This window comes from Schistocerca serialis, chromosome 3, assembly GCF_023864345.2.
Source record: "Schistocerca serialis cubense isolate TAMUIC-IGC-003099 chromosome 3, iqSchSeri2.2, whole genome shotgun sequence".
Classification (NCBI taxonomy): Eukaryota; Metazoa; Arthropoda; class Insecta; order Orthoptera; family Acrididae; genus Schistocerca; species Schistocerca serialis.
The window spans coordinates 345,382,412-345,408,201 of record NC_064640.1 but is presented as its reverse complement, the minus strand read 5'-3'; the positions used below and the strand labels follow the sequence as shown (position 1 = coordinate 345,408,201).

General features: G+C 44.2%; 1 protein-coding gene across 3 annotated transcripts in view; it reads left to right on the top strand.

Annotated features, from left to right (window-relative positions):
- Window positions 1–25,790, top strand: part of LOC126471610 (spindle assembly abnormal protein 6 homolog) — a 269,622-nt gene that overhangs the window by 24,299 nt on the left and 219,533 nt on the right. For 2 of the 3 annotated variants that reach the window (XM_050099849.1, XM_050099848.1), the window contains exon 2: window positions 18,512–18,696. The exons of the other annotated variant lie outside the window; for it this stretch is intronic. In XM_050099849.1, coding sequence (XP_049955806.1) covers window positions 18,512–18,696 — 185 coding nt within the window. The remainder of the gene's footprint in view (window positions 1–18,511; window positions 18,697–25,790) is intronic. 3 annotated transcript variants of the gene reach the window in all.

Sequence of the window (25,790 nt, the reverse complement as noted above, 5' to 3'; positions counted from 1 at the left end):
CTGCCAGCAGACAAAGGGAACTCCACTGTCATCCTGCAGTGGGTGGATTATGATGAGAAAGTACGCCAACTTCTGGAGGACCCTGCATACAGAATTCTGGAGTGTGACCCCACAGACAAGGTGGCCAAGGAGACTAGTGCTCTCTTGAAGGAAACAGGGATGCCCGATAAGATCATCAGACAACTACGGGAAAAAGCGCCAGTGCCACCTAGACTGTATGGTCTGCCTAAAATACACAAGGAGGGTGTGCCCCTACGTCCTATTGTCAGTAATATTGGGGCACCTACGTACACAACAGCCAAGTACTTGAAAGGTCTCCTGTCTCCATATGTGGGGAAATGTATTCACCACATCTGCAACTCAGAAGATTTCTTGCAACACTTCAAGCAACTGCACATCAGCAGATTCAGACATCATGGTTAGTTTTGATGTGGTATCGCTGTTCACCAGGGTCCCACTGAAGGACTCACTAGAACTGATTGCAGAGAAATTTGACGGTGCTCTGTTGGACCTGTTCAGTCATGCACTGACATCCACGTATTTCCTGTACAGAAACCAATATTACGAGCAAACTGAAGGTGTAGCTATGGGCAGCCCACTGTCCCCTGTGGTTGCCAACATGTTTATGGAGAGTTTTGAGGAGAGGGCATTGGAGACAGACACATTTAAACCCACATGCTTCTTTAGGTATGTGGATGACACCTTCGTGATCTGGCCACATGGGATGGACAGCCTCAATGAGTTTCTTGAACATCTTAACTCATGCCACCCTAATATCAAGTTCACCATGGAACTGGAGAAGAATGGCCAGCTGCCATTTCTGGATGTACTAGTCCAGAGGAAAGCAAATGGATCAATTGGCCACAGTGTGTACCGAAAACCGACACACACTGATTTATATCTGCAGGCCAGCAGCTGTCACCATCCTGCACAGAAGAATGGGGTTCTGAAGACTTTGGTCCACAGAGCATGTGCCCTGTCAGACCAAGAGAATCTACCTATAGAGATAGGACGTCTCAAAACAGTTTTCTCCAAGAATGGATACACGGACAGACAAATTGAGAGGGCACTCCAACCAGCCACTATACCACAGGTTCCTGAAGAAGACCAAGATGAAGCAAAGAAGGTGGCATATCTGCTCTATGCTGGCTCTATTTCTGCCAGAATCAGTAGGATCCTCCGTAAACACAATATCGAGTGTGTTTTCTGTCCATCCAACAAGATCGGGGGACTGCTGGGGAGTGTCAAAGACGACCTGGGGTTACGAAAACCAGGGATTTACAATATACCTTGTCAATTTGGTATGTCCTACATTGGCCAGACGACAAGAACTGTGGAGATCAGATGCAAAGAACAACAGAGGCACACTAGATTAAGACAGGTGACTAAGTCAGCCATTGCTGAACACTGTCTAGAACTAGATCATGCCATGAAGTATGAGGATACCAAGATTCTAGCACAAACACCCAGATTTTGGGACAGTGTTATAAGAGAATCGATAGAAATTAAAATGGCTGACGATCTTATGAACCGTGACACAGGGTACCAGCTAAGCAGAGCCTGGGATCCGGCTCTGGAATTGTTAAAGGAGCAACGGGGCCAGCTGCAACACTACACAAACAGAAGAACCAGAGACATGGAGATGGAAAACGAGCCCCTGACGGACTGCCAGGTGCACCAGACCGAAGATGGAACACCCAGAAGTGGGACTGGTGGGCGTGGACCGCAAAGGGAACATCCAGAGACGCAGCGGACGAAAAACGAAGTGGCAACGCTCCAACAGGTCGTGGTGAGTGGGCGCGGACCGCAGGGGGAATGCTTGGTACCCCAGACCGTAGATGAAACCCCCAGGAGCGGGTTTGGTGGGCGCGGACCGCAGAGGGAACACCTAGAACTGCAGCGGACGGAAAACGGAGCAGCAACGCTCCAGCAGGTCGCAGGGAATGGGCGCGGACCACAGAGGAAGCGCCTGCAGCCGTTGGTGGAGGGGGAAGGCCATAGGCATAAATACTGGACCACGTCCACTCGAGGAGCAGTCTCAGGTCACACCTGATGAAGGTCACGAGCTACGTGACCGAAATATCGTGCAAGTACGACGCTGATATCCGGCAGCACACCCGAAAACCCAAGATGCCATGGGCATTTTTGGCTGCCATCCTCTTACAGATGTTCCAGGAATTTTTGTGAATGGTGTTATACTCACCAGTCTGGACTCTGTCGCTGTGCATTGTGCTGAGGCCTTGGCATCGGTCCACTATCCACCCATATTCAGTTTTCTCAAAAATCGTCTGGAGTGATTCTCTTTGTCTTCTGTTCTGTGCTGCTTGGAGCCTAATAATGCCCCATTTAGTGGCAGTTAGCCAGTGTCCTTGCTCTCTGTGCTGACATGACTTATGGACTGGACCAGATGCTTTACCAAATGCTTCAACACTTATCTGTGGCTAGCCAATGTCATATACTTGCCCATTTTCAACTGTCTCTGGGATTGATGGGGAATTCCCTTCCCAATGGCAGGAAAATGTTATTCCAGTTTTGAAATCGGGCAAACCACCTTTTCAGATGGACAGCTATCATTTGATCAGTTTAACCAATGCTCTTGACAAGTTACTTGAACATATTGCGAGTTGAAAGCTGTTCTGGATCGTTGAATACCAGGACCTTTTGGCTTCGACCCAAAGTGGTTTTCAGCAAGGCCGCTCTACTGCAGGTGATTTAGTCCACCTGGAGTCTGGTATTCAGATGGCTTTTTCCTGGCATCAACACCTTGTTGCAGTCATCTTCGATCTACATAAAACATATGATACCACATGGCTCCACCACATCCTACATTTTTGCCACCTTACATGAGAGGGGTCTCTGTGATCCACTCTGAAATTTTATCCGAAACATTCTTTCATGTCGCACATTTTAGGTACAGGTTGGCGCCTCCTGTGGCATCTTTCATCTACAGGAGAGCGGGATTCCACGGGGTACTGTTTTGAGTGTCGCTCTCTTTTTAGTGGCTATCAGTGGTCTGGTGGCACTTGCAGGGTCTAAGATATCCCCCTGTTTGTGTGATGATGATTTTTGCATTTATTTTTGTTTGTCCTTGATGGGCATTACAGAACATAGACTGCAGGTAGCAATACACTGAGTGCAATATTGGACTCTCTCTCATGGCTTCCATTTTTCAGCTGCCAAGACCTGCGTTATACATTACTGTTGTCGATGTACAGCCCATCTCCATCTGAATCTGTACCTTAATGGCCAGTCCCTCAAGGTAGTGGATGCTCCTTGTTTTCTGGGACTGGTTTTTGATGTCCAGTTGACATAACTTCCCCATCTTCATCAACTAAAGTGGATATGTTGGTCATTCCTTGATGCTAATTGATGCCTCAGCAATACCATCTGTGGCCTGGAGCACTCTGCTCTGCTAAGGCTCATCATAACATTGGTCCAGTCCCATGTAGATTATGGGAGTCTTTCATATGGCTTGGTATCAACTTTGACATTACAGATGCTGGACCAGATAAACAATTGTGGGGTATGGCTGGAAACTGGTGCTTTTCGGGCTAGCCCTATGATCAGCCTCCTAGTGGAGGCAGGGGTTCCCCCATTGCAAGTTCTGCATCAACAACAGTATATCACTTACGTGTCGTGCATCTGCTGCTTCCAAGAGCACCTTACCTACCGTCTCCTCTTTCCAGATCAACCTCCAGCAATGGTGGCCAGGTCCGGGGTTACCATTGCCATCTGCAGTCAGTCCTTTTTTCTGAACTCCAGCTTTCTCCTCTACCTCTTTTCCACTCACGTACACCTCTGTGGTCCATCCCCTGTCCACAGCTCTGTCTTCACACCTATCACAAGGTCTGAAATACTCGGCTCATCCTGACGCCCTCTGCCACCAGTTCTTTTCCATTGTCAGTGTGCTTTGGCGTATACTGTGCCTCAATGGTTGCCAGTCACACTGGATTTACTTACGTTCGTGCAGGATATAATGATCTCCACTCCTTACCAAATGGCTGCAGTGTTTTCACTGCAGAGTTGGTAGCTGTCTCTTGCTCTTGAGCATATCCGTTCTTGCAATGGTGAGTCCTTTCTCATCTGTGGCGACTCTTTGACCAGTTTAGAAGCTCTTGACCAGTGTTACCCTCACCACCCCTTCATCCTGAATATCCAGTATTCCCTTTTTGCCCGCGAACAATGTGGACGCTCAGTGGTCATTGTCTGTGCCCTAGGTCATGTTGGCATCCCCGTAAATGAACTAGCTGATAGTCTGGCCGTATTGGCTACTGGCAGGCTGCCTTTTGAGATCTGTATTTCAGAATTGGACCTTTGGCTTGTACACTCAGGTTCTAAGGATGTGGAATACAGAATGGCGTACTCTGACTTTGCTAAACAAACAACAGGTGATAAAGGAGACCATGAATTTGTGGAGATCCTCCATGTGGGCCTTTCACAAGGACTCCATTGTCCTTTACCAGTTCTGTACTGGCCATATTTGGCTGACTCGTGGTCATCTCCTCTGTTGCGAGGGTCTGTGCCAATGTCCTTGTGGTGCCTGTTTGATGGTGGTCTACAGTTTGGTGGACTGTCCTAATCTAGCCACCCTGTGGCAGACTCTTAATCTTCTTGACTCACTACCCCTGGTGTTAGTGGACGATGCCTCAGTGGCTGATATGGTTTTATGGCTTACTCATGAAGGGTTTTTTTACCTCTCTCTTTAAGGGAACATGCCTCAGCCTGTCGGCCCATAGATGGGTTATCAGGATGTCCTGGTGTCACCTCTGTGCTGAATGGACAACGGCTGTCTGGACTTGTTCTGCTCCAGCCTTCGCCCTACCCATTCTTTTACTCTTCTTCCTTCATTTAAATGTTCTCTTTGACCTGTAGTTTTTGCTCTATGTGACTTGGTGTTATTCCTCTGTTTTCCTGTGCTTCTTTCACCTTGTCCATGTCACTAGTCTTTTCTGAGTATTGTTGGGTGGGGTGCCTCTGGTAAGTGGCAGTAGTAGTATATCCTCCATCACACTCTCTGGCTGTTCCCTAGACGGCGCCCCACCCACCTTTCTTCTTTTCTGCCCATTCTTTCTTTCTCTAGCCTGTGTTGACCTTTGGTAGAGCTGCTTTTTTTTTCCTTCTCCTCCCTGCACTAGGCCCTTCTTTGATGTGCAGTTCTGTTGACTTGCCTGTTCCAGGTAGGAGGAACTGATGATGTCGTAGTTTGGACCCTTTCATCTTTAAATCAACCCACCCCTTCAACTTTAATGAAATTGTGAATGAAGAAAACTAGCAGTTTGGGGTTCCAAAAATCCCCATTTGTGTGAAGCGAAACCATTGTACTCTCCCAAAGTTACTGTTTGGGCTGGAGTATGCAGCAGAGGCATTATTGGCCCATTTTGATGTGAGAAACAATCATTAGTGGACATTACATTGCAATTTTGGTACAATTTTCTGCCACTCAGCTAGCATTGGAGGATCGAATAGGCACCAAATAGGTGTTTTGCTTTATTGATGAATATTTCTCAGGAATGGTCATTTCCTCCATATTTGTCTGAGCTGACTCTTTGTGACTGCTTTTTGTGGGGCACATTGGAAGACACTGTCTACCAAAAACCACCCCACTGTGCTGGATGAACTTGAATCTGTGATCTATGTGGCATCTTAATCCATTTCCATTGAGACACTACAGGATGTCATTGCAAATTTCCTTGTGGATGTTTTCTTAAAATTAGAAATGTTCAGAATGTAACTGTATGTACATATTAATTTGCAATGTGAATATAAAATGACTCATTACACATTGTTACAATCTATTGTGCAAAATTATCCATGTAACATGTAATTAACTAACAAACTTACTTAACAGGATTCAAGTTCATATCTTCCATCCGGACATGGTGCTATGAACAGGTAAAGAACTGTGCCCTAACCTAGAGCAACTTGGAGTAAGAGTTTTTAGTCACATTCAGAGTGGACCCTGGGCTGCCACCTATTACAGATTGTCCATAACTGTCACAGTTTTATCACCTTAATCACGGAGTTTAGCAAGAACCCCCCTCCCCCCACTCCTACTAAACATCCAGAAATGTCTCGGTTTAGGTGTTGAGTCCATAGATGGTGGTACAAGGAGCTTACAGTATAACAGGCCACAGTTTCCCACCCAAGTTTTGCAATAATTAAGCCAGACCGTCCTCGAACTGACTTAGTGAACCGTTGCATATGAATTTGTCCTACCTGTTATGTGGAGATGCTCTCGTAGTTTTGTGTCCCATTGCAGAACCATAGCAGCACAGTCAGATTCTGAAAGTGTAGTACCACTGTCCACGTTTTACGTAATGAAGTGGGAAGAAGTTTTTCTTGTGCAAGTAATTTTTACACGTGGTGCCATTATGGTACATTTATTTAAGAAACAACTGTAAAATGACGTTGGTCACACTGATTATAAGCTAACTATTAACAGTGTGAGAGCATGGTCATGACTAGATCAAAAGGCATCCTATCTGCTGACTATCATGCACAGTCCTTAACTTGATCATACAATCGGTTCAGTTGATATAAGAGCGCGCATATTCAGTTATGCCAAAGTTATTTATGTATTTATTAATATTAATGTTTCCTGGCACTGTAAAATTACTGAAAGATAGTATAGTATTTATGACCTATAGACTCCTCCTAATGTCTGAGTGGCAAAAACCAAATTTTTAGCAAATACGTATTAATGACAATTATTTGATTTGAGCCAGAGCAAATGTACTTGCTCTGTGCGTCCCTTTGCTGACATCACGAGCGATTTCTGCATCGGTACCCCATCAAGCTAACACTTGGTTCAAGAATCATGAAAGAAGGTTGTATACATGGAAGAACCCTAGATATACTAAAAGGTATCAGATAGATTATATAATGGTAAGACAGAGATTTAGGAACCAGGTTTTAAATTGTAAGACATTTCCAGGGGCAGATGTGGCTCTGACCACAATCTATTGGTTATGAACTGTAGGTTAAAACTGAAGAAACTGCAAAAAGGTGGGAATTTAAGGGAACAACTGACGAGAATGGGGGAAAGAAATACAGTAGAAGAAGAATGGGTAGCTTTGAGGGATGAAATAGTGAAGGCAGCAGAGGATCAAATAGGTAAAAAGACGAGGGCTAGTAGAAACCCTTGGGTAACAGAATAAATATTGAATTTAATTGATGAAAGGAGAAAATATAAAAATGCAATAATGAAGCAGGCAAAAAGGAATACAAACATCTCAAAAATGAGATCGACAGGAAGTGCAAATTGGCTAAGCAGGGATGGTTAGAGGACAAATGTAAGGATGTAGAGGCTTATCTCACTAGGGGTAAGATAGATACTGCCTGCACGAAAATTAGAGAGACCTTTGGAGAAAAGAGAACGAGTTGCATGAATATCAGGAGCTCAGATGGAGACCCAGTACTAAGCAAAGAAGGGAAAGCAGAAATGTGGAAGGAGTATATAGAGGGCCTATACAAGGGCGATGTACTTGAGGACAGTATTATGGAAATGGAAGAGGATGTAGATGAAGACGAAATGGGAGATATGACACTGCATGAAGAGTTCGACAGAGCACTGAAAGACCTGAGTCTAAACAAAGCCCCGGGAGTAGACAACATTCCATTAGAACTACTGACAGCCTTGGGAGAGCCAGTCCTGACAAAACTCGACCATCTGGTGAGCAAGATGTATGAGACAGGCGAAATTCCCTCAGACTTAAAGAAGAATATAATAATTCCAATCCCAAAGAAAGCAGGTGTTGACAGATGTGGAAATTACCGAACTATCAGTTTAATAAGTCACAGCTGCAAAATACTAACGCGAATTCTTTACAGACGAATGGAAAAACTGATAGAAGCTGCCCTCGGGGAAGATCAGTTTGGATTCCGTAGAAATGTTGGAACACTTGAGGCAATACTGACCCTACGACTTATCTTAGAAGAAAGATTAAGGAAAGGCAAACCTATGTTTCTAGCATTTGTAGACTTAGAGAAAGCTTTTGACAATGTTGATTGGAATACTCTCTTTCAAATTCTGAAGGTGGCAGGGGTAAAATACAGGGAGCGAAAGGCTATTTACTATTTGTACAGAAAGCGGATGGCAGTTATAAGAGTCGAGGGCTATGAAAGGGAAGCAGTGGTTGGGAAGGGAGTGAGACAGGGTTTTAGCCTATCCACAATGTTATTCAATCTGTATATTGAGCAAGCAATAAAGGAAACAAAAGAAAAGTTCGGAGTAGGTATTAAAATCCATGGAGAAGAAATAAAAACTTTGAGGTTCGCCGATGACATTGTAATTCTGTCAGAGACAGCAAAGGATTTGGAAGAGCAGCTGAATGGAATGGACAGTGTCTTGAAAGGAGGGTATAAGATGGACATCAACAAAAGCAAAACGAGGATAATGGAATGTAGTCGGATTAAGTCGGGTGATGCTGAGGGAATTAGATTAGGAAATGAGACACTTAAAGTAGTAAAGGAGTTTTGCTATTTGGGGAGCAAAATAACTGATGATGGTTGAAGTAGAGAGGATATAAAATGTAGACTGGCGATGACAAGGAAAGCGTTTCTGAAGAAGAAAAATTTGTTAACATTGAGTATAGATTTAAATGTCAGGATGTCGTTTCTGAAAGTATTTGTATGGAGTGTAGCCATGTATGGAAACGAAACGTGGACGATAAATAGTTTAGACAAGAAGAGAATAGAAGCTTTCAAAATGTGGTGCTACAGAAGAATGCTGAAGATTAGATGGGTAGATCACATAACTAATGAGGAGGTATTGAATAGAATTGGGGAGAAGAGGAGCTTGTGGCACAACTTGAGTAGAAGAAGGGATCGATTGGTAGGACATGTTCTGAGACATCAAGGGATCACCAATTTAGTATTGGAGGGCAGTGTGGAGGGTAAAAATCATAGAGGGAGACCAATAGATGATTACACTAAGCAGATTCAGAAGGATGTAGGCTGCAGTAGGTACTGGGAGATGAAGAAGCTTGCACGGGATAGAGTAGCATGGAGAGCTGCATCAAACCAGTCTCAGGACTGAAGACCACAACAACAACACCCCATCAAAGTGGCACTGAAAGCCCCAGAGGACCAGATGCCTCTACTAGCCAGTGTAGGAACCTACTGCTTGCTTCTTACTCCCTACGTATTGCAGTGCTGATACATTCACTTCACTTACATGAAGTAGCAAAACTAGAAATAAAGTAAAATGTGTTCTTACCTTACAAGTTACAGGATGTTACTAAAAATTGTGGGAATAGACATTTTGCAATTTGGTGTTAAAAAAGTCTGGAAGTGTACTGTTTACATTACACTAATCATGTACTAGTAAAATGTTTTATCGATTGTAATGATTTCCTTCCTGAGTACACAGTAAACACCTCTATGAATGATTTTGTCACCATAGCTTACTAAAGTTGCTTTTACACTGAGTTTGAAGCCTGTTCTGCACATTGTTTGCAGCTAGAGCGTGTTATCAACGCCTTGGCAACACACAAAACCAGTGTTCCAAGGCTGTTTCGGTATAGTTTAAAAGGACATTGTTCGTGTCTGTTACTGCTAAATGCCACTACACAGTGCTAGTGTTTGTGTCTGCTCCTTCCATAGTGTAGTGTTGCCTTTACATATGCTCCTTTACGAAATGGACAGGAAGCAAAATTTATGAAATTGTCACTATGAGGCAGAGGAGTGCCTCTGGAATGTTCGGAGTCGTAGTTTTAAAAATATTAAACAGAAGCATGATTTCTTAAAAAATAAATAAATAAATAAAAGTCTTATTTCTCAATACCTCACCAGCAGCAACAGCTGCAACAGATAACGCGTCAGTGATGCCATGTGAGAATTTTGTATTAAATAAGCTGTAGTGAAGAGTTAATCAAATGCGCCACCAATCATGACATGTTTACTTTATCAGAAAAGGCACTGTTAGTGAAGCTTTACTATCAGAATGGACGAGCTGCTACTGTAGCTTTATGATCCTATCACCAAATGAAGGGTATTTGGATGGGTGAAGACACAGTGACAAGTGTCACAGTGAAGAAAATGTTCACAAAGTTCGAAGTGATGGGTTGTTTAGACAATCGACTCTGTAGTGGGTGACCAGACACATGCGCTACAGCTGCTTAGACAGTTCAGCAAGAAATGGAGTCTTTAGGAGGTTCATATCCACATGGTGAAGTCAGCGCTCATGAAGTTACTTGTCACACCGGCATTCCACGCACTACTATTTGGAGAGTGCTAAGACGTACTGTCTGATAGTATCTGTACAAAATCCAGCATCGTCATGAACTGTTTTTAGTGTGGGGGAGCTAGAGCATGTCCTTCCATTGTCTTGTTTTTCTGCCCTGAGACCAGACATAATTCACATCAGATGTTTCAGCCCTTACCTCCTGATGGCAAGCTCCATAGTTACAATTATATCAGGAAGGACAACACATTCCCTACACGTTAGTGGAAAACCACCGTAATGCCTGTTATTAAGCTTGATGAAGACACACACTTTCCTTCCAGCTATTGTCTCATTTCCGTCACCAGTAGTGTCTGCAAGATAAGGGAATGAATAATCAGTGGGAGATTAGTATAGTGGAATGAGTCACAGAAATTGTTAACAACAAGTGTCCAATGTGGCTTTCGTAGGCAGTGATCTGCAGTCAGCCATATTGTCGCCCTGTCAATGCACATAATCGACAATTTGCTTCAGAAGTGCCAGACGGTAGCCGTATTTTTGTTTTGTAAAAGCCATATGCTGGAAGATGTAAACCCTCCACATGTTATACATATGGCACTTCGAATGGCATCTGCCTCATTTTATAAGGGAATGTTTAGAAGGTGAGGTTTATAATATATGAAGGGGTTTGGCTATAATAGGACCTTTTTATTCAGGACATTGGGGTACCTCAGAGTTCCATGCTGAATGTATCCTTACTTGCTCGAATAGCAGACTCTAGGCAGATCATACTGTCAGCAGCAGAAGAAAACCGCACTGGGAAGGAGCTAGAAGATCCCGAGACGAAAGATACCAACACAGCTGTTGGCTCACCATATGTTTGAGGAACTTGCAAAGAACATTAGTGAGACTCATTGGGTGAGAGCTGTCCATCTCAAGGAGCTGTTTACGCAGTTTCGGTACCAAGACAAAAATGCTTTCTCACCATTGAGATGGAAACTCACCCTTGGACCAGATATGGTTGAGAATCGCAAGGAAATGACACTGGCAACCCACCGATAAGTCACTGAGCATTTGGCTGTGTATTTGGTCCGGTCCTGGAGCCATGTTGGGGCAAACAGATAGGGCGCTGAAGAATTTCCACTGACTGAATGGAGCATTGTATGGTTTCAGGTGACATGTAGTGAGAGATAAGTGAATTTGCTCCACCTGCTTCTTGAGGATACAAAATACAGGCTGGTTATTCTCAGATGCAGAAACTTGAGCATAATGCAAAGCAAACTGTTCAGCAACAATGCATGGATCAGTGTAGACAACACCATTCAGATAGATACCAGGTACACCTCTGGGGAATACCGAATCACTACATCAGATCTTGCTACAATGGCAGCAATTGTGCTCTGGACATATTAATACCTCCATGTGGTGAGGTGTGAAGAGTGATGGCATAAAGACAAAGACACCTAAATCAACTTTGCTGAGAGCCCATCTGAGTGGACGTTCAGGTGAGAGACATTGAGGGAGGGTCAAGACAATTGGAAAATGATCACTGTCAGACAGGTCAGTATGGACTCTCCAATGGAATGAGGGAAGAAGACTGGGCTGTGAAAGGAAAGATCAATGGCCAAATTAGTCCCATGTGCCACACTGTAATATGTGTTAACACCAGTATTCAAGAGCCACAAATCAAGCTCTGTGATCAAATTTTTGACAGTTTTACTGCAGCCAGTGGTCATACTTCCACTCCACAAAGGGTTGTGGGCATTGAGGTCACCCAGTATTAGGAATGGTGGGGACAGCTGAGAAAACAATGCACATAATGTGATTTGGGACATTTCATCATCAGGAGAGAGATACATATTACAGACGCTAAAATCTAAAGACACCATCAAAAGAACAGCCACAGCCTCCTAAGTTATAGTTAGTGGCAAGTGTTCACTATAGTCAGAGTTCACAACACACGTGGAAACACTATCCATAACACTTTCATTGTCAGTGCGATTCTTCAAAATAGCCCCAATAGCTCCAGAGGATACTGGGAACCACGTTTCCTGGAGAGCGATGCAAAAAGCAGGGGAAACACATGAAAGACGTCATAGCTCAGACAGGTGGTGAAGGAAACCGGTACAGTTCCACTGGATGATTGTGCTATCAGTAACCTGTGGGGCATGAATGTACCGAGGAGGCAATTCATGCCTCAGGGCCACCTGCTGCCACTGATTGCAAGACTAGGCATCAACACACATTGGTTCTTAACCAACGTGACAGGGGGGCAGGTGATCTAAGGCCACAGAGATGTTGCCTCAAGACAGAGGCGTAACAGTCAGAGTTGATGGCACAGGGTCCACCAGAAGTTCCTTTTTCTTGCAGGACTACTTTTTGACCACAACCTCAGATGATCTAAATGTCTGCAAGGGCCTGTCTGTTCCAAATTCTGGGACAGTGGAGTAACATGAAGTCCTACAGCCTGCGACCTCTGGCTGCTTCTGCCACTAGCTGGCATCTGATTGCAGATCAGCAAATTCCTAGGAAGGGAGCATCCTGAGGGACCCCTCCCTGGTAAGAGATGCTGGGGGAGGGTGTTACTTTTCTGCATAGGGGTAGGTACTGACAAAATGTCACTCCAAATTGGTACTCAACTTGTCACGTCTGTAAAAGTAGATAGTGATGGAAGATCACAACCTGTATCTTACTGAGGTTGTTATGGCGAGTTATGGTTACAGGAATGTCACCCAGCTTGTCACAGGCAAGCAACACCCATCACTAAGCAGGGTATGCCGTTTTAATCAGAGTGGAACTGCTTTTCATTTTTCATATCACTACCACTTGTCCATACCTGACCTCTAGGTGTTAAACAGAGGACAGTGGCTTTATAATCAAAAAGGAATCCTCATTGGATCTAGAATGAAATATGTATTGGGAGGCAGTTTTTCTCCCCTGGTTTCTGTCCCTACCAGCCGGGATGGCCAAGCGGTTAAAGGCGCTACAGTCTGAAACCGCGCGACCGCTACAGTCGCAGGTTCGAATCCTGCCTCGGGCATGGATGTGCGTGATGTCCTTAGGTTAGTTAGGTTTAAGTAATTCTAAGTTCTAGGGGACTGATGACCTTAGAAGTTAAGTCCTATAGTGCTCAGAGCCATTTGAACCATTTTTGTTTCTGTCCCCTATGTTCCTCCCATGGTGAAGTCAGGGAAGGAAACATTTTGGGGTCATCTCTCTCCACATTGTAATGACTGCCGAGGCTATGTGGGCTGCTGAGGCTATGTGGCCACCAGCGGAAGAAAGTTTAATTCGTTTCATGTGCAAGTCTTCCACCATGGTGCCACCCACTCTAAACAAGGGTTCTCCCCATAGGCATCACAGCAACAGTTACCTGGCTGTATACTGCTGCCCAGTGTCCAGTGTCCCCAAGTCCCAGCCTTGATGGGCACATAGTCTTTAGCTTGTGTGGGGACTTCCCAGTTCAGGCACTAATAGTGCAATCCCTGTCTTGTTATGGGGCTACCACCACACGGGTACTTGACAACCCCTCGCCCCAACAGAATGGCTACCATGCTGAGTTTTGGGCTTAGCACCTTTGCAAGAAAGAAAGGAGGGAAAGGGAGAAAAGCACAGAGTGCGGAGTATATGCTGTGTTGGGAGACCTTCCCTGCAGGATCTGTGTTTTTGTAACTTTTGGAAAAAAGAGATATCAGATCAAACTCAACAATATGGTCCATTTAGCCAAGAATGTAAAATTGTAGGATGCCAGAAGGGAAGAAAAAGAGTGTCCAAAATCTGAAACCATATCCAAGCACAATCAGCCCCAAGATCATCATCCAATGGAAAGGTAGAAGGGAAAAAAGAATTGGGCCAAATATGTGCCATGATGCCACCTACTCTTAATGAGAGCTGTCTCCATGATTTCCATCCAGCCAGAATAAAGGCTACCTGGCATGATGGCCAGTTCCCAGAGTCCCAGTGCCCCAAATGGAGGTGGACCTCCTTTTGCCTGGTGCAGTGGAGGAACTCAATGTGGCATGGACTCAACAAGTCATTAGAAGTGCAGCAATACCATGCCATGCTGCCTCTACTGCCATCCATAACTGTGAAAGTGTTCCCAGTGCAGGATTTTGTGCTAGAGCTGACCTTTAGATTCTGTCCCATAAATTTTCGATGAGGTTCATGTTGGGTAAACAATTCACTCAAACTGTCCAGAATGTTCTTCAAACCAATCACAAACAGCTGTGGCCCGGTGACATGGCACACTGTCGTCCATACGGCTGAACATAACCATTTACAGTCAATGAGCACCCAGTCCATTCCATGTAAACACAGCCCACACAGTTATGGAGCCACCACCAGTTAACAGTGCCTTGTTGACAACTTGGGTCCACGGCTTTTGGGGTCTGCGCCACACTTGAACCCTACAGTCAGCTTTCATCAACTGACATTGGGACTCATCTGACCAGGCCACAGTTTTCCAGTCTAGGGTCCAACCAATATGGTCACGAGTCCATTAAAGACACTGCAGCTGATGTCATGCTGTTATAGGAAAGACACTGACATCAGTTTTCTGCTGCCATAGTCCTCAGTGACGGTAGTGCTAATCACTTAAGTGACGTCCATTTCAACTTTTTAGCTATCGGCCTTATTATTTCTTCTACTAATCTTTTCGTTTTGCTACAATGGTTGCTAGACAATTATCTCTGTGACATTGACAATTTTCTCATGTTCCTGCAACTTCTTTGTCACCATCCGATTTGCTAGTTACCGCATTTGGCACTTCGAAGAGCCAGCTGGCAGTTACATACCTTTGTTGTCACCTTTGCCTGCTCTGTCAGGTTCCATGGATGGGGTTGTGGGAGATATCTCTGACACAATCACTTGCATGAATCAAGAGCGTGAAGCAGTTGCCCATCAGTGGAAAGTTCATCATATAATTTAGCATGATCGGGAAGAAGATGTCTTCAACTTGTAGTTTATTCATTCAAAAGGTATCCAGATAATAAGGGGATGCCAAAGTGTCAAAGTAGGTTGCAAGGTGTTTGGCAGCGACTACCACATCCATAGAAACACCATCATGGAGAAGCAGACTTGGAATGGTTATCGATCTTTGGAGGCCCGGAAGATTATTGGCCCATACCTGGGATGAAGTAGTATACATTCCCAAGAAGGGGGCATAGTGTTCCAACTGTCCTTCTTTGCATTTGATTAGGTAATGTTCATTAGCACAAAACCACTTAAAAGTGAGGAGGGTGGTTAGTGAAGGGTGTCACTTGAGATGTTGTAGAGCCCTTCATCGATCCTGAATAGTTGCTGCGCCATGTCTTTGGTCTACCATGGCACTTCATGGCAGTGAAGGGGGCCTGTGGGAAGGTAAATAGCAGTTGCCCACTACCATTGAATTTGTTTATTTTATTTATTTATTTTTATTGATTTATTTAACCTGGCAAGATGAGGGCCATCAGGCCCTCTCTTACATCTAACCAGGCATTCTACTTATTTTACTTTCATATGTTTTAGAAGGCATGTTAAACTACATCTAGTACAAAAAGTGAAATAAACAATTACAAAGGCACACTTGGAAAAATACATACATATACAGTTTCATTTTCATAGATGATAAGTGCTGTTATAATTAGACATTATGAAAGAGAGAGATTTTAGATAGGAGTGCTAGTAGCAGGGAGTATGAGGGAGACTGATGGTGAAGGGAGGAGAAGAATAGAGACATGATGAAACATAATTAAGGAAATATACAGGAAAAGAAGATTCCATGGATAATAGAGATAGATGAGGAGGAAGAAGAGAAAGGAGCAAGATAGGAGACATTAGCTTTGCTATTTGACAGAGGGGAGGATTGGCCTTGTACATTAATTTTGTGGAAAACATTATGAGGATGATAGTAGGAAATGCATCAACTTCTTCTTAAAAGCAGCAGGGTAAGGGGCAGTTTGTTCTAGAGGTGGACGACAGCAACTGAGGAAGAGTTTGCAAAAGTTTTTGTTTTGTGAGTGGGCACAGCTAGGATACCAAATAAGAGTGACCTCGTGTTTCTATTATGATGGCATGAAAGGTGTTTAATTTCTGAAGCAAGGTACTGGGGTGCTTGCATGATGGAGTCGGTGAAGTAGACATAGTGTGGTAGTCACACAATTTGTGCAGCCGCAGCCACCCTAGCTGGGAGTATGAAGCACTAACATGATCATATTGGCGAATGTTGCAGGTGTAATGCACACGGGCATTCATGGTTAGTTCTAGCCGTCTTTTGTTTGTACTACTCATGCCTTGTTGAATTACATCACAATAGTGGAGGTTCGGTAGAATGAGTGCTTTCACGAGTTGATGTTTCACGTCCTGTGGAAATATGTTCCGAAACTTTTTGAGAGCATAGAGAAAAGCGGATGTCTTCCAGCACACTGCGACTGTATTCCCCACCCAGTTGAGATGTTCATCCAAAGTTACACCCAAGTTCTTAACTGTTTTCTGGTATGTTATTGGAATACCCTCGAGCAGAATAGGGGGCAGCCGTTCGCGGAAATCTGAACTAATTAATTTCTGGTGGGCTATTAAGATTATTTGTGTCTTTTTTGCATTTAGTTTAAGCCCTAGGTTTTTCACCCATGTCACTACTGAAGACAGATTATCATTCATTTGAGCGATTGCAGTGTTTATATCTTCAGGTCTGATGCTTTGGTAGAGCTGGAGGTCATCAGTATAGAAATGATATTTACAGGAGGACAGAACCGGCGAAATGTCATTGACATGTAAAGAAAACAGAGGTGGTCCTAAGACTGATCCTTGTGGCACTCCCGAGGAGACGTGTTTCCAGGAAGATTTTTCATTTACGCATACAACACATTGCTGTCTGTCTTTTAAGTAGCTTTCAAACCATCTCATTGCACTATCTGAGATATTAAGCTGTTGCATTTTTCTGAGCAATATGTCAAAGTTAACAGTGTCAAAAGCTTTGCTGAAGTCTAGTAGTGTCAATATTGTTGCCTTTCGGCCATCAATGGCATATTTCAGGTCATCAGTTACTTTAATTAGATCAGTGTTTGTGCTGTGGTGTTTACGGAAACGGGATTGAAATTTGTCATATAGACTGAATTCATGCAGCTGTTCAGTGATTTGATCATGAACAATATATTCAAGTGCTTGGAAACAGAAGGCAGTATGCTAATTGGTCAGTAATCACTAGGCAATTGCGGGTTTTCGATCTTAGGGATGGGTTGAATTATGCTTCTTTTCCATACAGTATGGTATATTCCGTTCACGAGGGAAAAATTAAATATGTCAGTTAAGACAGGTAAAAAGATATCGACAACATTCTTAATCATGGCTATACTGATACTGTCATTGTCTATCACATCAGAAGAGATTCTCATTATTGCTTTTCTTGCCATATTTATTGTTATGTGCTTTAGATGGAAGGTATCATTGTTAGTTATCCAGTTTTGGGCCAGAGTCTGGAATTGTCATCAATGAAGCAATTGAAATCAAGATGGTGGAAAACCTAATTAATCTGGAAGCAAGATACCAAATGAGCAATGCATGGAATGTGGTTTTTGAACTGCTATGGAAACACTGAACAAAAGTTCCTAGCACCAGTAATGAACCGCTCACCTTTGGTAAAATTTTGTTCAGCCTGAAATAAATTGCACCACGATAATATCCCATAGAACTTCATTGAATGAAAGAGTGTGAAATAAAAAAGTGTGAAATAAAAAGGTGTGTGTATCTAATGCTGCCTAGACAATATTGTAATAATAAAGATAACTACATTCAGCTTCTGGGACTTCCCATATATCATGAGTCCTAGAAATTCATTGTTTTCTGGCTCATTTATCTCGTAAGAAAGCTGACTTTCAGTGTTATCAGAATTGCGAATGAAACTAGATGTATGGTGTTTTATTGCAGTTAAGGGTTGGCCTGTTATCTACAAAGTAATAGTTGCTTCTGTCAAAAAGACAGTATTTTCTTTATTATTTAGTTATTATGCTTGTATTATCCCTACAAAACAATCAGCAACAGTTAAAAGACAAGTCATTAATTTTCAACAACAGAAGCAGCTCTAGTTTGGTCCCCTTAGAATCACCCTGTGTTGCATTGACTCAGTTAATTAATAGCTCACTTCCTGGTATGTGTCAGCATAAAGCAATCTTCTGTTTCCTTGTGCTCAGATAAAACTGAAACCAACTGAATGTCATACTTTTGAACCTGTTGCATTACAGGTAACCACAAAAATAACTTATTTTTTTTTTTAAAATATGAAACTGAATGCAGATGATGAACTTAACAAAATAATTTAAGCGTTTGTGCTGAAAACCTTTAATTAATTAAATGTTTTATGTATTTTCATTTTAGGTAATTGCTGTGAAAATCGTGGGAATAAGCAATCCTTTCTTTGTGTACAAGGGCATAATGACTGCAGCTGACTATGAAAATATCAAAACTGAACATTGTCTCTTTGTTGATTTTACTAAGTTTATTGAAGTATTTTTGAATTTGTTGAGACAGTGTTTACACTCAGACCAAGGAAGTTCACTCAGGTAAGTTACCGATTAATTACATTTATGAAAAGGGTGGATTGCAACTCACCATAAAGATGATACATTGAGTTGCAGACAGGCACAACAAAAAGACTGTTATACACTAAACTTGTTAGAAAAGAAATGAAAACACACACACACACACACACACACACACACACACACACACACACACACACACACACACACACCACTCTTTCACACAAGCAGGCGCACCTCATGCACTCATGACTGCTCTCTCTGGCCACTGCAGCTGGCTAGAGTGACTGGAGATATTGATCATGTGTGCGTGAGGTGTGCCTGCATATGTGAAAGTGTGTGTGTGTTCCCTTCTTTTCTGAAGAAGTCTTTATGTGAAAGTGTAATATGTAACTATCTTTTCATTGTGCCTGTCTGCAACTCAGCGTGTCCCCCCAGGGGCCTCGCCACTCTTTGCAGGTTCATGCTTGGCTACCACAGAGCCTCAGCCTTTGCAGCTTCTTTTCCCTTCCATGCTGCATGTCTGTCCTCTTGCTATTCTTTTTCCCATCCCTTAGGGAACATATCTGGGGTGTTATTGGGAATGTTCTGCATAGTCTGATGATGTAAGAACAGTCTCACCACTGTTTTTCGCTCCCTTTTCCTTTCTTTGTTTCCCTTCTCTTGTTCCTCTGCTTCGGCATTTGAGGTGCCTCTTTTTCTTCTTCCTCCCTGTGTCCTCCTGAAGGCCGGCCTACGCGTCTGATGCGCAACAGGTGACTGGGTAACATGTAATTCCCAGCTCCGGGTCAACAGGTAGGGTTCACATGTACCCCCTGATACAGGCCAGGCCCAGGGAGGGGTGATTGCTTGAGCTGCAACCTTCCCAAGTTGCCGATTGGTCCCTCTGTCAGGTGTTTGGGAGGTGTGACATGAGGTGTGAACAATCACTTAAGGCGGGTGTGCCCCCTTGTGAATGGGCGCCCCCAGATGGAAGGAGTGTGCCATCAGAGACGCTTGTAGTTGTGGGGGATTTTCTCGCGATGAGCCAATCATCTTCCCAATTAACGTCTATGGAACGTAAACATAATGAGGCTAACGATTCAAAGACCCTTCCCTCTGCACTACAGTTCCTCTTGGTCTCATGTACTGAAGACACAGTCCATCCTTCGCCACAGTAAATCCGTTTATTATTCAGAAAGGAGTTGATAAAATGCTGGCCCTGTGAAAGCTTCCTCTCGTTTACAGAATGCTACTTTTCTTTTGGAGACTACTTGTGATTCTCAAGCACATCAACTGCTTGCCGCCTCATTCATCCGCAGCTACTCTGTTTGTGTCGAGGCCCAAAAAACTCTGAATTCTTCCTGTGGTGTTATTTACACTAGGCTTCTCGACAGTCTAACTGAGGCTGAAATCCAATCTTACCTCTCTGATCAGAGTGTCGTTGGCATCCATCGGGTGGTGGAAAAAGGTAGATTTATCCTTAGTGTCCACCAGCACTCTTTTACTCACATTTGATAGAGTGGTGCTTCTGTCCAAGATCAAAGCAGGCTATGTAATTATCACAGTCCGACCATACATTCCGAGCCCAATGCGCTGCTACCAGTGCTATTGTTTCAACCACACTAGAATGTGTCCACAGCTCGTGGTCTAGTGGCTAGTGTTGCTGCCTCTGGATCACGGGGTCCCAGGTTCGATTCCTGGCCAGGTTGGTGATTTTTCTCTGCCCAGGGTCTGGGTGTTTGTGTTGTCATCATCATCATCATCATCATCATCATCACCATCACCATCACCGTTTGTGACAGTGGGTAGATTTGACTGTGAAACAAAATTTTACTGTGTAACTGTTGGGACCTTGTACAGGTGCTGATGACTGTGCAGTCATCATCACACTAGAATGCCTTGTCAACACCCAGCGAAATGTGTAACTTGGGGTAGGGATGCGCACGAGGGCGATTGTCTGCCTCCTTCACCCCTCTGTATCAACTGCAATGTTGGCCATGCTGCCTCCTCTCGGGATTGTCCCGTGTATCTTGATAAGCAGGCTGTCCAAGAGATCCAAGTAAAGGAAAAAGTGCCTTACCCAGTCACTCAGAAGTTATTGGCTAGTCACAAACACTGCATTCTCCCATCTGGAACCTATAGTTCTGTTCTGTTACCCCTTGCTCCATGAAGGACGTGGGCACGTAGACATGCAACTTCAAATTCAGCTCTGAGGTCAAGGTAGCATCACTATCCATCCCCTCATCCAGTTATGCAACAAGCCTCGCCTCAAGAGGTGGAACCACCGGCTACACAACCAATAGGCTGGAAAAGACAGGAGTAGTACTCCCGTGAAGACTTCCTACGTCCCTCCTGCCAAACAACACCCGAGTCTTCCTCTGCTAACCGGAAAGGCTCGAAGAAGTCCAGTAAAGGCAAATGGTCTTCTCTTTTGCCGACTCAAAGACCCTCTTCGACGGTGTTAACACGTGATACCTTAGTCCGGTCGACCTTCGTGTTGCCAGTGCGCACTACCAACCATTTTTCAGTGTTGAACTCCACAGATCACCAGCACATGCAAGATGATGCTTCTGTGGACCCCATGGAGCAGGATCCTCCTGCTTCTGTGCCCTGTAGCAGCGACTCTTCACAGGCTGTCACTTGGCAGCCATCGATGTGAACCCCCCTTCATCTCTTTCTCATCATGACTCTCCTCCAATGGAACATTTGCGACCTTCATTCCCACATCGAAGATTTACAGTTGCTTTTAGTATCGCGGTGTCACCTTGTACTGTGTCTTCAGGAAACGAAATTGCATCCTCACATTCGCTTTGAGGTTTCACATTTCTTCCCAGTTTGTTTTGACCTTCCCTCTGAGGTCGGCATTCCATCTCATAGGAGTGTCATGCTGCTCATAGTCAACCCATCTTCAAGCTGTTGCAGTTCACCTTATCCTTCCCCATCTGACTTTTTCTCTCTGTACCATTTATATCCCTCCGTCATTCAATGTCACCAGGGCAGACTTCCTTCAGCTTATTGGACAGCCACCTCCCCCATTTTCGCTACTTGGTGACTTTAATGCGCATCATCCCCTTTGAGGTTCTCCCAAGACCTGTCAGAGGGGTGCCCTCTTGGCTGATCTTCTTTACTAACTCAACTTCTTCTGCCTTAACACCGGAGCACCCACCTTCCGACTCCTTGCACACCTATTCCCATTTGGACGTATCCTTCTGAACTGCCCAGCTTGTCCATCGTTGTGAGTGGTCTGTTCTTTCTGACACTTATTCGAGCGACCATTTCCTATGTGCTATCCGTTTGCTGACTCCTACCCCACCTGGGTGCAAACCTAAGTGGCAGCTTACTTACTAAGGCTGACTGACAGCTTTACTCCTCCCTGGCGACCTTCGAAGACAAGATTTCCCCAGTTGCGATGACCAGGTGGGATATCTCACAAATGTTATACTTAATGTTGCAGAACATTCCATTCCTCACACTTCCTCTTTACCACGCCGTGTCCCAGTCCCTTGGTGGACTGAGGCATGCTGTGGTGGAATTTGTGCACGGAGACATGCTCTCTGCATTTTTAGCTGGCGTCCTATGATGGCAAACTGCATTCATTATAAACAGATGCATGCAAAGTGTTGTTGCGTTCTTGAGGGTAGTAAAAAAGCTAGCTGGATTTCAATCACTTGTTGCTTTAACCGTTCCACTCCCGCTTCTCTCGTGTGGGCCAGCCTCCAATGGCTCTCTGGGACCAAGATCGGTTCCCCAATTTCTGGCCCGACAGTAGCACACCAGGTTATTGTGTACCCTATTGCTATCTCCTACACCATGGGCCGCCATTTTGCAGAAATTTCGAGCTCTTCCCACTATCACCCTGCCATTCTCCATTGGAGACGAGCAGAGGAGGCTTGGACTCTACCCTTCTCTTCTCAGAATCGTGAGTGCTACAATGCCACCTTTACTATGAGGGAGCTAGATCATGCTCTCAGTTCATCCCGATCCTCTGCTCCAAGGCCAGACACTGAGCACATTCAGATGTTGCAGTATCTTTCTCTTGTGGGCCAGCACTTTCTGCTTAACACGTACAGCCGCATGTGGGCAAAGGGCACATTTCCCGGATGTCGGTGTGAAGCCACCGTCATACCTATACCTAAGCCCAGTAAGAACAGAAACATCCCTTCTAGCTACTGCCCCATCTCTCTCACCAGGTGCTTTTGCAAGGTTATGAAACATATGAGTCAGGCCTGGCTGGTGTGGTGGCTTGAGTCTCGCGATTTACTAATGACTATACAGTGTGGATTTTGAGTGTCGCTTTCTGCAGTTGACCATTTCCTTACTTTGTCCACCCATGTCATGAATGGTTTGCTGCGGAAATCCCAGACTGTGACCGTGTTTTTAGATTTGGAGAAGGTGTAAGACACCTGTTGGAGAACTGCTATCCTGCATACTCTTTACATGTGGGGCCTCTGTGGCTGCCTGCCCTGTTTCCTTCAGGAATTTTTTAAAAGACAGAGTTTTCAAGGTGCGTGTGGGTTCTGCCTTTTCAGACACCTTTATCCAGGGAAACGGTGTGCTTCAGGGTTCCATCCTGAGCGTCATCCTCTTTGCTATTGCCATTAATGTTATAATAGCCTGTCTCCTGCTGGGCATCTACGGCTCCATTTTTGTTGATGATTTGGTCATCTATTTCAGTTCTACACAGACCTGTCTCATTGAGTGGCATCTTCAGCGATGTATTGATCTTCTTCACTCCTGGAGGATCGACAGGGGCTTTCGTTTTTCCACTGACAAAACTGTCTGTATGAATTTCTGGTGGCACAAATGGTTTCTCCCACCATCTTTACATCTTGGGCTTGTTGTCCTTCCGTACGTTGAAACTATGAAATTCCTGGGGTTCATGCTCGATAGGAAACTCTCTTGGTCCTCCCCACTGTATGTGGTCCCTCAGTGTCCTACATGTCCTCAATGTTTCAAATAACTTCCGAGAATTCAGCCAGGTAACACTTTCAGCGACTGCTGATATTTCCGCTGGAGAACACCCGGATGTTTTCAAGGCCAGTTTCCCGGTGGGAGTGAAGTCTTCACCACCCCGGCTTTGTGAAGCGGCCCATGTTAACCTTGGCCTACATTCGCTACTCCAGCCTCAGTCTATTGTCTACAGTTTGACAACCTTTGCATGGAACTACCCAATAGTATCTTTGTGTATACTGATGGCTCTCGGGCTGCCCATGGTGTTGGGTGTGCCTTCATCATTGGTGCCCATGTCTTTCAATATCGACTTCAGGCACACTGATCAGTATTTACAGCTGAGTTCTTCGCCCTGTATCAGGCCACGGAGTACGTCCGACGACACAGGCTTTTCAATTGTGTCCTCTGTTCAGACTCTCTTGGCACTCTTCAAAGTCTACGTGCACTGTACACTGCCCATCCCTTAGTGCAACGGGTCCAGGAAAACTGTCACTTGCTCACTCTTTGTGGAGCCACTGTGTTGTTTATGTGGGCTCTTGGTTATGTTGGTCTATCAGGAAACAATGCTGCAGACGCTGCTGCCAGGGTTGCAGTTCTCATACCTCAGCCCACTCGTTCTTATATGCTCTCCGATGATCTCTGTGTTGCCATCTGTCAGGAGGTGGAGTCCCTTTGGCATCACCACTGGTCCTCCCTTGACGGGAATAAGCTCCAGCTTATTAAGCCTCTCCCTGCAGCTTGGACGATCTGCTCTCGGCCCTCTTGCCAGGAGGAGGTAATTTTAACTAGGTTGCGTGTTGGGCACTGCCTTTTTAGCCATCGTGGTGTGCTAATTGACACTACCACACCTCTCTGTACACATTACACCCAAGTTTTAACTGTCCACCACTTCCTGATGGAATGCCCATTTTTTAACCATTTACAGTCCGACTTGGGTGTGCCATTTGAGTTATCGACCGTTTTAGCAAATGGCGTGCGGGCTGTCAACCACATTTTACTTTTCATCTGCCAAAGCAATATGGTGAAAGCCATTTAATTTTTAGTCTTGGACCTCCCTTTCTGTATGGTGTCTTTCTTATCCCTTTCTCCACGTCCCGGTTTTTTGCTGTCTGTTCTGTCAATTGGGACAGACACATAGTCTTTTTTGACTCCTCTCTGTCTTTGTGTTCTATAATTTCGACTTAAGTGCATGTGACCCCAGTTGTTTTTGCACCCTAAAAAAAAAAAAAAAAAAAAAAAAAAAAACACCCTCAGTGTGTCATCTTTACAGTGAGTAGCAGTCCATCCTTTTCAAAATTGTTGACATTTCAACCTGGACTTTCAAGTGATAATTTACATAGACGTCATGATGTTAATAATAGGATTTAGGAATTATTGCTATAGGTGGGTCACGAAACTAGATTCTTTCCTCAGCTTTGAGATCTGTAAATTATCATGACTTACTTCATACCAACTATCAACTATCTTCCTTCATCCAGGTATACAGGTATAGCCTACCAAACTGCATGTTATATGGTGAGTGAGTGAGTGTGAGAGAGAGAGAGAGAGAGAGAGAGAGAGAGAGAGAGAGAGAGAGAGAGAGAGACTGTGATGCAGTGGCCACATTACCACTGAAGAGAATTGGTGGCACTGGGGGGGGGGGGGGGGTTGCAAAACACTCTATTGCAACATGTATGAAACAATACACACAAAACAGGCATGCAGTTGCAGGAAATGGAGTTTTATTTAAGACTTGTCAGACCAGCAGATGCTTCTTTGGCTGTCATCTATTCGTTTGGCACACTTTGTGCCAGGTAAGCTATTTTTATTGAGAAACCTACTTGAAATGTACGTGAGTGAGTGTCTGTTGCAGTAGATTTTTGATGCAAAAAGTGGCACAATTAATTAATCCATCCAAAGATCATCTCACAATGATATAGAGTTTGTCATGATGATAAAGTGAAAACGGGTAGCTCAAATACACTTTCACAGAAAATGTGTAAGTATTCATCTATGAGGATAGGACAGGTGGTCACCCGAGGCCTTGATGAAGAAACCATTGCGGCATTTGCCTGAAATGAAGTGGTAAAACCACTGAAAAAATTTGGATGGCCAGACAGAGCAAATTCCATCCTCCTGAATATCACGTCAGTGTCTTAACTGCATTGCCTCATTTAGTTGGTTCCTGTTAGATAATTGTCTTT